Raw genomic sequence first — 12,723 nt, forward strand, 5'->3', positions numbered from 1 at the left:
TATATATTATTTTCAGTTCCTTTGTTTCTGTTCCTGGCCAGTCCTCTGCCACAGTTCATCTCTCTTCTTATCTGGAGTGAGCGCTGTATAAGCCTCTTGTGAAACAGCAGGGAAGAAGCTAAATTTAAAAACTGAAACTTTTTAATTGGCACAAATACTTTACTTTTCACAGATGCTAAAACTCCTTGAAAGTGTGTGTTTGTGTGCGTCTGGCATGCTGTGTGTTTGTATGCGGAGGGGTCAAAGGTCAGCAGCCGGAGGTTCTGGTTTTCAGTGAAGGTGTGGGAGGGTCGAATGCTCCCTGGTTGTGATGATGTCAGAAGACTCCTCCTGCGTGTGAAGACTTTAATCTTATCTGCCCTGTCCACAAGCCTGGAGATGACACTCTCAGTTCTGAGCAGCTTCACATGAGAACATTTATATTCCAAATCACAAGACATTAGCTGACATTTTAATCCAGATTAATCAGGTCAAACTGATGGGAGATATTCATTTAAAAAAGACAAAGTTACAAAAACAACATTCCAGAGTTTTAAGGAGGAATTTATTCAGACATATTTACAGCATTTTTTAGACTGAATGATGTTTATGTAAATCTGAGCAAACAGAGGAGAAATGTTTGATATTAACGTTGTGCTTTACAGTCAAAAGGATTATTTTCATTATGACGATATCAGACATTGTGGGTCATAAAATAATAATAATAATAACAAAAACATTTCAATATATAAAAGGTTCCACTTTTTACTCTTTCACTTTATTAGATTTGACTTTGCGTTCAACAACAGGCACTCAGTCCAACCTGCAACCAGATTGACAAACTAAAAATTGTTCCATCAAAGCTGAGCAACACAAGCGTTTCATTTCACCACAGACACTTAAAGAACCAGGAAATTAAGGAAATTAGAAAGAAAGTTGAACCGTTTATCCAGCGTTCTTCTTTTAGGAAGGCAACAGAACTTTAAAAATAAACTTTTCATTTTTTCATCTGTGTAATTTACAAAAAGCTGCATTTCATGAGCTGTGCACAAAAAAAAATTACAAATAAAGTTCTTAAAAACCGTGCAAACTGATATGAAGAGCACACAGGTGATACAATCTGCTGCTCCGCTGCTACAATCGACTGAAAATGCAAAATAAAATATATTTAACCTCATTAAAAAAACTAAACATTTTAGAAACTGAAGCTCTGAAAAGTCATCTGCATAAATTTTATTTATCTGAAAGTTTTCTGACAATCTAAGCCGACATCAAGTCATCCTCACATGACCGTTTTCCGAAACAATAAAAATGTGGTGTTTGTGTGAATATATACATAGTTTTGCTCTAAATCTGATGTAAAATCTTTAATTTGGGTAAATTACGGTTGCATTCAGCTTCTACAATAAGAGGCATTTAATTAACTAAAAATATCTTTTACTTTTATGCATATATTGTGTTATGTCAGCTCATATGATGAAAAATGCACAAATATAAACATGTATGGGTAAATATACAGATATTGGTCATGTAAGTATTTCAACATTATAAGCCAGGTGGGCGGGGCTAAAGGAAACATCATAAAGCAGATGGAACCAGAAAGAACAAAAACATTTAGACTTTTAAAAAAGGTCTAATGATACAGCAGGTAAAAAACAGAGATGAAGGCATTTTGTCACATTTGTGAAACTCTTGCTACATCGGGCACAGTTATGACCTGTGTGTGTACAGATCTGACATTAAGATGCTCATTCTGTCCTCTTTGCAGAAAAACCAACGTGTATTTTGAGCTGTGAAGCGCTCAGAGTTCCTCTGCTTGATTGATGCATCAAATCAATCTGAAACAAGCTTCTAATCTGAACTTAAATTACAGCAGGAGAAACACAATCCACAGAGCGAAAACCCAACCTTTATAGGAGCTGCTACACGTCAGGTCACTTCCTTTGGACGTTTTAATGATGCAGAAACACTTCCAGGTGAGAGAAGGAAGGACTTCCTGATGGAATGAAGATTATGGAAGAGATTATTCCTCTCTCGGCCGGACATAAACATCAGCTTTGTGTTTGTAAAATAAAGTAGGAAGAGTTGCTGTCTCACCCTGCATGGACAGAAAGGTTGCACTCAATGAAAATGTCCTCTCTTAAACCACAATTAAAGTTCTATTCTTTAACTGTACTGCACATCACGTGTCAAACTCAGGACCTGCGGGCCTTGAGCGGCCAAATGTGGCCGGCCACGTTGTGTTATGTGGCCCGCGAGAGCTTTGAAGATGTATTCATGTCTTAAAATATGCTGCTTTAAAGCCTGCATTAGCCATGAACTACATCTCCCATAATGCATGTTGATGTTTTTTTTACCCAGAAAATGACGGCATCACACCATTAAGTGGAGGTGCACAGGGTTCAAAAATAGCCAAGTACACTTCGCTGCAGCATGCAGAACGGGGCGGGGACGGACCTTTCCGTCAGTCCCATACCTTATATGGCAGGGGTCACCAATAGGCGGACCTGGGTCCGGATCCGGACCGGAATGGTGTCTCATGTGGACCCGTACGTAATGCCAAAACATTGATCACCACTTAAAACTTGCATGAGCGCATGTAATGCTGCATTCAGATCTAACGAGATTTGAGTGTCAGGGGCATCGGGTTTACAAGCGAAGTCTATGGTGGGGCATTGAGAAGTGTGGCTGTGCGTTTTGAAGCGTTGGATGCACGTATAACGCATCCAAAGAGGCAGGCACTTGAGGTGGAAAATCTGAAATTTAGCAGCTAGAAATGGAGTGTCAGCCACATCTAGCCATGTGTGACGTAGTGGCACATTTTCTGATGGGATAATCTCCTGAATGATGCCCACTAACCTGAGACAGATGGACAGAGCTCTCCAGCTGAAATCAAGCACCTGTAGTTGATGTCCTGGCAGAAGATATGGGCATYGATGGGGGTCAGCAACCCAGTCAAACTGTGCTCAGGACAAAAAAAGTGCTGAATGCAACACTCATCAGCACGCAGCTCCTGGAGTGGTGAAACTCACCAAACTCAGAACGCCTCTGAATTATCTGGTGAATCCAAGGTGCCCAACAACAACGTCYTCTSGCTCTCAGTAAATAAAGCTGTGCCACACTCTCAATTTCATCTGTCGTACAGAAACCGGTAAAGAAGGCTCCTCTCAACGTGCATCTTGATGTGCGAATAGAGCGATTTTGACGAGCGTCTCAAAGTGCACAAGCGTCCAACTCGAGTCATTGGACACATTTTTGATGCGCAAAATGTGTTCGGTCTGAACGCAGCATAAACCAGTTACATGCACAGGTTTTGCAGTCTTTACAGTAGTRGTCCAGTGTTGGAGACAGAGGAAAGGATGAAGAAGGGGACAGGAACAGGCATAGAGAAGGAAATATACAGACAGGTGAGAAAGGATGGAGAAAACTGATAGGTGAGATGGAGAAAGGGAGAGAAACTGGAGAATTAACAGACACAAATACAAAACAAAAAATACAGGGAAAAAAAATAGTGGCATCAAAAAAAAAAAAGGATAGCGAAAATAGAGCATTTAATCCGGGATGGACAGAGTAATTTTTCTTTATACTTCCCACTGGAACTAAACCAGTGTGTCTTACTTGTTCAGAAACGTGACACTTAATCAAAGTAGCAATGTTTAATGCCATTATAAAACAAAGTATAAACGTTTTAAACAAAGTTTTGAACAAATGTACCAAATCAACATGCACAGTTGTCATGTATTGTTCAGTTTCTTATTTTGACATGTTCATTATACTTTTATTCAGTAAGAGAACATAAAACATCAGACTTTTGAATTTCATGTTTATCTTTTTGTTATATGTGACAATAAATATTGAAAAATTATTTGAATTAGACTGAATTCATTAAAATTTAAATGCAAATCTATTTGTGCAGATGTTGATACAACTACTAAGCTACTTTATATATATAGTGGGACATTAAAATCTTATGGACCTTGGTCTTAAGAAATTTACTCTGATTGGACCCGTTTAAATTTTAATTGAATACCCCTGTTATATGGAAATGGGACTATTGCATTCCGAACATGAAGGGGGCGCTAGTGACACTATTTTCTATCAAACACTTTCAACATTAAAAATACGAATTTTACAGTAAGGACATGGCTACAAAACGTGTTATGTCACGTGGTATGTCCCTTTTTCATTTTCAAATCTTTCTTAAATCTTTGTTGTTTTTGGATATTAATATTATATTACAGTAACAAACTAACCTTAGGCATTAGGCCTGTGAGGTTAACCTTAGGCATTAAACCTGTGAGGTTAACCTGAGGGTCTGTGTTTGGGGAGGTGGATAAAAGAAAGTAATAAATAATGCTCTGAGTACTTCAACGTGAGTAGAAGAAACTCTCTAACTTCGTCCTTCTTGCTCTCTTAATCCCGCGTCTTTAAGGAGCAACCTTCATTTCCGGAATGCAATAGTCCCATTTCCATATAAGGTATGGGACTGACAGAAAGGTCCGTCCCCGCCCCATTCTGCATGCTGCAGCGAAGTGTACCTCAAAATAGCAGGTAGCTGGTAAAATTTGCTCTGAAAATCTCCATTTTGCTGCATTTACCAGCTACTTTTATTGCAGTTGTTTTACTGGGAAGTGGGAATTTCCTAGTTACAAGTTGTAAATTTAAACTGGAACGCACCCTCCAGTGAGAATGGGTGTTCTGGAGCCTGACACTTAATAAGATAAACCACTTACACAGCACACAGAACCAGCTTATGGCTAGGGCTGTGTATTGGCAAGAATTTGGCGATACGATACACATCATAACAGAGGGATCACGATACGATATATCCCGATATATTTCAATACTGTAAACAAGGCGATATATTGCGATTTTTTTGTCCAAAAATTCTGTTAAATAAAAACCTCTTACTGAAAAAAAAAAAAAAAAAGCTAATGTTTACTTACAATGGTAATGCTACCCTTACTCTCTGGCGCTCAAGAGGTAGAGGAGCCAAATGGCTGGCTCACTGCTGCCAACTAGTGGTCAGAGGCTGAACTACAACATAAAAATGAACGGTTGGCAAGAAGGTTGACATTTTAAACCTTAATTAAAAATCGATACAGGGCCTTAGAATATCGATACAGTATCGGGAAATGAAATATCGCGATATTTCAGTGTATCGATATTTTCTTACACCCCTACTTATGGCTAAAATGAGGAAAAACAGCCAAAGTTCATATTACCTTCAGCTTCTCGCTCCTGCCCTTCTCACAACCCCACAATCATTGATTTTGGCCTGGAATGAATGATAAAACAAAAAAGGCACAAAGAACTCATAAAAAACAGTCTACATTTGCATCAGACTTTTATTTTCATCTCCCTGCGGTATATTAAGAATTATGTAAAATAATAATAAGAATCAGGATGTTCTACCTTTCAGACTTTTTAATAGGCTCCCGTGGGACCGGCTGCTGAGCCTGCTGTCGCTGCTCCTGCTCCATCCTATATATTTATAAAAACAGAACCATGTAAGCAGTTTTGCTGATGCAGTTTTTTTTGTTTAGAAAATCCAGAGGCAATCTTGTTCAACCAATTAATTCAGATGAGAACTTAAGCCACAGTTCAGTTTCAGTTCAATCCAATTTCAGTAATATGTATGAGGGTTAGTGAGTAATCTTCATTAAAATTAGAGGAAAAACTGGATTTTACCTTTCCCTCCGGGCTTTAATCCTCTCTTCGTCAAATCTAAAAAAAAACAGTAACACTGTTAAATCAAACTGTAAATCCCTTCGTCTAGATCTATTCCCAGAACTGGACGAGTAATCCCATTTTTCCTTCATTTAAATAAAATCACAGCAGACTTAAATTTACATTTATATTGACTCCAATGCAGCTCATTGTTGCCATCTAGTGGTCAAAGATACTCACTGCACCACACACTCAGGAACATGGACGTGCTCCATGGGGACAATTTGTGCCAGTTCATCCAGATTGTGGACATACTGGATCTTATTCATGAACTTCACACTGCAGAGGGGAACAGTGGATATTTAAATAAATATATGAACATTTATTTAAAATCAAGTCACATATTGTTGTGTCAGCTGTTGTCAGCACAGCCAGATTAGTTTTGACATCAGCTCTCTTGGAGAAGTTTAGTTTTGAAACAAGCCCTTTTTGGGACAGACATGTGCAGTGATCGCAAGACTGCAATAAATTCGTAACGTGATCATAAGATGTATATGTGCAGCTGATTTTGAAGTCAATCCAAAACAAGATGGCCACCACAGCCAGCTGACCTCAGCTAACATAACCACAGCTATAACTCAGAGATATTTACAAATGTTTAGCTAAACCTTGGTGTGGTGTTAGCTGAAAGTCATTCACAACACATACTTTATATTAAACAATGTTTTTGCTGAAAACTTTGACAAATAACTAAGAGTCAACTCTGCCTGTTAGCAAAGCACTTTTAGAAATTAACCATTGGCTGCAAGGTTTAGAGTCAACCTGTTTGCTGCTTTTAGCTTTTAGCTAGGCACTTGATACTTGTGACTTTTAGCTAATCTTTTGCTTTAATTAGTTAGCTTTTTGATTGTTTTACCCTTTAGCCTAGCTTTAAGCTAGTCATTTGGTGCTTTTTGCTAGCATTCAACGCTTGTTGCAAGCATTTTTAGCTTTAGCCTTTAGCTAGGCTTTTGCTACATTTAGCTTCTAGCTAAGGTTTTGGCACCTGTAGATTTAAGCTGGTCTTTTGGTGATTTTAGCTAGCATTTAATGCTTCTAGCTAGCATTTTTAGTTTTAGCTTTTAGCTAGCCTTTTGCTACATTTAGCTTCTAGCTAAGGTTTTGGCAACTGTAGCTTTAAGCTAAACTTTTGGTAATTTTAGCTAGCATTTAATGCTTGTAGCTAGCATTTTTAGTTTTAGCCTTTAGCTAGGCTTTTGCTACATTTAGCTTCTAGCTTAGGTTTTGTCACCTGTAGATTTAAGCTGGCCTTTTGGCAATTTTAGCTAGCATTTAATGCTTGTAGCTACCATTTTTTTGTTTTAGCATCTAGCTTCTAGCTAAACCTTTGGTTTGTTTTGGATGCAAACTTTGACAAATAAGTTAGAGTCAACACTGTCTGTCTGTTAGCAAAATATCTGATCAACCACTGTTAGAGTCAACACTGTCTGTCTGTTAGCAAAATATCTCAATAACAACTGATTTCAGTGAAAACTTTAGAAAGTATTGGCTACACATCTACTCATTAGGGTTTAGAGTCAACCCAATTCATGACGGCCTCCACAGCTAAATGAGCTAAGCCAACACAAAAACAGCTCTAACTCAGTCAGTTTGGGAGATTTTCAGCCAGGGGTGTCACTAGGTTTTAAGGACAAGGGGGGGCTTAGCCCCCAGGAGACACACAGAATTTATTTATATATAAATTAAAATATTATTTGGCCTTGAATGATTTAGAAATAACTATGGAAATTGTCCTGATGCATCTCAGTAATCCAGGTAAAAAATCAAAAGTTTCCATCAAAACTATGGAAATTAATATATATCTGAAAGTGTAGGTATTGTTCTCTAAATAAATGTTACTGAAATTATACTTTGCATTAGTTTTTAGGGGGGCTCCAGCCCCCCTAAAATAGGCCTAGTGACGCCACTGTTTTCAGCTAAGATTTGGTGTGGTAGTTGCTGGGAGTCATCCTCAAAATATTCCCTGAGTTTGTGGGACATAAGATAATGCATAACATCATTTTTGTACAGTTTGAACGAAAAGTGACAGGATTTTATTTTAAAGCCACGGCATAAAAACCCAAGTGTTCTCACCTGATGAAAGGCCTGGATATGGCCAGAACTGTACGGATAAACCACGTGGGATGAGTGATGACCAGAGACTTCAGGTTCTTCTTCAGTCTGAAAACAATACAAAGAAGGAAAGAGCTGCTGGGTGAGTTTGAGCTTAAAGTGAATCTACATGAGTTTTGTCTCTCATCTCCTTCTACCTCCTGTCAATCATTTGGTAGCATTTCTTCAGCCAGCTGATTCCGGGCATCTTACTCCGAGGCGTGGCTCCGTTCATGTAGATGATCAGGTAATCTTCGGCCACCAGCATCTCCAGGCTGCTGACCACATACCTGCAGGTCAGACGATTTATCAGGACCTTCTGTCAGAACGGTTACACATGAATACAGAGTCATCTCAGTTCATACAGGAAGAGGTTTTCCATGATGTAGTGGTAGTCTGAGCAGCTGCTGTCGGGAAGGTAACAAGCAGAGAACACGATGATGGCGTTCAGGCCTTCTCCATAATATCCTGATGAGAGACAGAGGTAAAAGTGAATGACGCAGGTGTTTCAGGTGTTAGCTAAACCCCCCACACACAGAATGACACTGACCTCCATGTGTGATGACCCGCAGGTAAGGTCTGATGAGCTGCATGTCGATACGATGCTCCTGCTCCCCTATCAGCACTGTCCTCCACAGACGCCCACAATTTGCGTTTCCGTCCTCGCCCGCTTCCCCTGAGCCGCCGGCAGGACCTGCTTTCGCCGAGGCCACCGGAGTGTCGTCTGAACAGAGGTAGATTTTAGTTTTTAGTTGAGAGCAGCATTTGGTACATACATCCTTTTTGTTTAAAAATGGCATTTTTAGGTTGAACTTCTGGTTTTAAATCACGTTTTGATGACAAATTTGATCAAAAGCATAAAAGTAATTCAAATTTTGTTTTGGTCAAACTTTAAAAGTAATGTTGAGGCACATTCTCATGCAATTATGTGAGATGGGTTTTTTTTCTGTTTATTTATGTAAAAGAACAATGCACACTAATCAATATTCTGTGAATATAAATGTGCCGGAATTAGCACAACAGCTAAATCTCATCTGTAATTCTGAGCAGATAAAAAAGTAACAAGTGCACAAAACAGACAAAATTCAACACTGCCCAACAAACTCCTCACATATGTCACAAATGAATCCGAGCTACTTCCACATCAAATTAAAGCACAACATCTGTAAAACTAAATTACAGCTATTTGTAACCTTTAATTGAGTTGATCTCAAAATTTATCAGTTGTAAATGCACTTTCATTACTTTCTGCATGTTTCATTAAAAATTGTCCGATTGTTGATTAGATATTTTGGTGACAGAGAGACAAACAAACACGCACAAGCAAAAATATTATCACCCATCTTTATCATTTGGCAGCAGGCCAAAATCAAGGATTACACACTAAAGGTTTTAGAGAGGTGTATTATTATTAGACCCAGATTAGGAAATTAGCTGCGGGTGCAGTGTTTTGATCTTCAGTATCACTAATTAAAAAAATACTAAGAATAATTATGAGTCACAAGCAGGGTCGACCCTTTTGGCACCCTAGACAAGATTTCATGTGCCCCCTTGTGCAATTTTCTAAATCACTGCCAATTTACATCCATTCACATCCCAAATTAAATAGTTTTGTCTTTGATTTAATCTGTTGTCTTTAGAAACCAGGTTGTCCAATTAAATTAGTTAACAATATAATTAATTTGAAACAGAACACCAGAAGTCTACCTCATACCCCTCAACATTTGCTGACAGATATGAGGAACACTTGTTCGCGTTACAGAGCAGCTGTGGACTGAAGCAGTTCTAAGGGGGATTCATGGTTAGACTCCCCTGGAAAACTATGTAAAAACATATTGTGATTCGTTTCCCATCCAAGTCATCTCCACTTTGGCACGCTTCTCCTCCTGCATACTTTGTCCTAGAGCTGCCATTATAATTTATATCTGTAAAGCTCCTATGCCAAATGATGGCTATGCCGTTTGGTGCCTGTACAACTTGTAGTTTTTGAAATATTAATGTTTAATAATTTATAATGGGAGTCAATGGAGCCTTGTATTGGTTCAATACTGCCCCTGCTGTATATACTCAGTACTGAACCATAGTTTAATAATATTTAATCTCAATGGTTCAGTGTTTACAATACTAATAAGATTGTATTTTGATGTTTTACTATAATATTGTCCTAATATTGCTCCATTGCTGTAATATATTGCAGTTTAATGTCAACAGTTGCATTGGCAATGTGGCCTCTTTCTGCACACATACAAACCAACCCTTGGCAGTACCCTCTGCCACAGTTCCAATGGTCTCATGGTTAACTCTATGGGCTTTCATGTGGGAGAGCAGGGTTCAAAACCCAGCTACAGCAACTTTAACAAAAAATCTCTACAAACTTCATATTGTCACACAATTACGTTCATTACAGACACCTGCTGACTTGACAAGCACAAGCTGGCAGAAAACACATTTGAACTGGGTCACATTTCATTCTTAAAGTCCACTGCTGCAGGCAAAGCCATGCTGCAATGACATGCTACATGGCAATGCACACTTGTTTTTACATTGTAAAAACCCATGTCTAGTCAAAACTGCTTTTTTCTAGATGTTTAGGATAATTTTTCTAAATTCTTGGTATAAAGAAAACATAAAATCAGTATTTTTTTTATCATAACTGAATCTTGCGTTATTCTTATTTTGTTTTCTATTTACTCACTGCGCACCACGAGTCATGACTGCATCATCTCATGCTTTTATCATGAATCCTCTGCACCATATAAACTCATAGTCACAAAGCAGATCAAGTTACTTTCATAAACCTGAGTAACCAGTCATTATTCTACAGTCTAAACCAACTTTACTCTGATAAAATATATTTTTGTTCCCCATTTGTGGAGCCCCCTAGATGAATGGTACCCTTCATTTGCCTATACTGCCTATGCCATGGGCTGGCCCTGGTCACAGGGTTAGGGTCACAATGAAAAAAAAAAAAAAAAAACAGAACAAAATAAAAAAGATTATTTTGATCTGTTTTCTGGTAGTAAGTAAAGATAAGGTGATTCTGACCTTCCCACTCTAGGTCATTCCCGTTGGTTATGAACTCCAGCGAGTCTGTTTCATCGGGAGTATCGATGTCATCCACGTTGATGTCCAGGTCGTCCGGCGTGTCCAGGAAATCATCTGACAGCAGAGAACCTTCGCTCTGATCTAAGGACAGATTCATCTCCGGGGCCACCAGTGTCCTCCGTTTACAATGAGATGAAGAGACGCCTCCTCCTCCTCCTCCGGGAGGGCTCACAAGCAGCGAGTTAGGAGGAGCTACAGCAGGGCGATAAAGCAGCTTCACTTTCTGCCACATCGTTTTCATTTCACTGCATTTTACTTTTACTTACAGACTCTGTTGTCCGAAAGACCGTAGTCGGGGTCCATGTCTCCGTACTCTGGTAGAGGTCTGCAGAGAAAACACAACCTGATGAGGCACGAGTTTTAAAAAACTTTATGAAACAAAGCGATTAGGATGCTGTTCGGTGGACCAGTTAAGAGCTGATCTGGATTAGTTGGAGGGGTAAAGAAGGAGGACAGTAGAGATCAACTTGTCTCTTGGGAGACATGGAGATTACAGAGCTGCCAGGGTGTGAGTCAGAGCAGAGAGGGAGGGGAGCAGAAACAGAGGGGAGAAGAGAGGAATGGAAGACAAAAAGTATGTCTATGAATGCAAAGAAATGTTCAAATGTTGAGTCAAATTCTGCATGGTTTTTGGAGAAAATGTGCAAACAAGTTTTTAATACAAGGAGAGACTGAAATCTGAACGGTTTGAAGAGCCGCAGAGAGCTGCAGAGCAGTGCTGTTCAGCAGATTGGGTTTTAGCTGCAGTCAGAGCATCAGGAGGACGGTGTACGACAGTGTTTGCTCTTCCTGAATCCACATTATTGGCTTCAGCTCCGAGAAACCAGCAGCAGTGTGGGGTCTGAGGACGCCTGCAGGGAAAACTGATGAGAAACCATCAAAACTAAAGCTCGCTGTATTCAAACTTACTGCAGCAGACTGATCTCTCAACAAAAACAAGCTCATCTCTTCCTTCTTTTAACGGATGCTTCGTCACACATTCGAACAACAAGTCCAGCTTACCTGCAGTAAAGAACCTGGAGCTGCTTGATTTTGCCAGCGCTGATGCAAATGCGCTTTTTGACCTGACGCACGTCTAAGGTTTGATTTGCTAACTCATTCCCTGTGCTCCCTGCTCACCCCCCTCAGTGTCCTCCTGCTGCTCAGGGCTCGTTCTCCGTCTCTGTTTGTCTTCAGCCAAAACCTGCCTCCATTTTCCTGGAGTGGTGTTGTTTGCTGCTGCTGCGTAACGTGACGTAGCCCTAGACCACTTACAGATGGAGCTGCACCTGCTGCCTCGATTCCTGCCTCCCCATCTGATGAGGAGGGAGGGATGAGAGGAGGAGGAGGAGGAGGAGGGATGAGAGGAGGAGGAGGAGGAGGGAACTGCATCGATTCACATCTACTGCGCTGTGTTTAAACTTAAACACAGAAAACTCTTTGTTTCTAAGCTTTCTAAGCTTAATATCTTTATAATCTACAATATACCTTTATGAAAACAGCATTCACACTATTGTTTTCCTGTTTATGTACTTGCTGTAATCTAATTACTTTGTCAGTTGTACCTTCATCTATCAAAACGTTCAGCTCGTTTAGCAGATGAATGTTATGACGCTTTTTTAAAGGGCCAATATTATGTGTTTCTCAGGTATATATTTAAATACTATACCATAATAAAGTATCTATGTCACCTTTAGCTGTTATTAAAATGCTGTTTTTATGTTTAAATAGAAAATAAACTTATCTTCTCACCGCTCCCTCTTCTAAACGCCTTGAAATTGGCCTCTGTCTCTATAAGAACCACCTTCTGCTTCTGTCCCGTCCATTTCAGTGCGGGGG

The 12,723-nt window shown here is 39.5% G+C and overlaps 1 protein-coding gene across 3 annotated transcripts in view; it reads right to left on the minus strand.

Annotated features, from left to right (window-relative positions):
- Positions 1-525: 525 nt before the first annotated feature.
- atcaya (ATCAY kinesin light chain interacting caytaxin a) overlaps positions 526-12,723 on the minus strand; it is a 16,441-nt gene continuing 4,243 nt past the window's right edge. The window contains exons 1-12 of one of the 3 annotated variants that reach the window (XM_014000719.1): positions 11,908-12,210; positions 11,172-11,230; positions 10,846-11,097; positions 8,351-8,524; positions 8,166-8,268; positions 7,959-8,090; positions 7,783-7,869; positions 5,890-5,988; positions 5,671-5,706; positions 5,395-5,463; positions 5,205-5,257; positions 526-2,077 (exon numbers count right to left, since the gene is read on the minus strand). In XM_014000719.1, coding sequence (XP_013856173.1) covers positions 5,230-5,257; positions 5,395-5,463; positions 5,671-5,706; positions 5,890-5,988; positions 7,783-7,869; positions 7,959-8,090; positions 8,166-8,268; positions 8,351-8,524; positions 10,846-11,097; positions 11,172-11,208 — 1,017 coding nt within the window. In that variant the 5' untranslated portion in view covers positions 11,209-11,230; positions 11,908-12,210 and the 3' untranslated portion in view covers positions 526-2,077; positions 5,205-5,229. Of the gene's footprint in view, positions 2,078-5,204; positions 5,258-5,394; positions 5,464-5,670; positions 5,707-5,889; positions 5,989-7,782; positions 7,870-7,958; positions 8,091-8,165; positions 8,269-8,350; positions 8,525-10,845; positions 11,098-11,171; positions 11,231-11,907; positions 12,211-12,723 lie in introns of those variants that run through there. The other 2 variants (XM_014000715.1, XM_014000711.1) reach the window with 2 other exon arrangements.

This window comes from Austrofundulus limnaeus, unplaced genomic scaffold (assembly GCF_001266775.1).
Source record: "Austrofundulus limnaeus strain Quisiro unplaced genomic scaffold, Austrofundulus_limnaeus-1.0 Scaffold8, whole genome shotgun sequence".
Classification (NCBI taxonomy): Eukaryota; Metazoa; Chordata; class Actinopteri; order Cyprinodontiformes; family Rivulidae; genus Austrofundulus; species Austrofundulus limnaeus.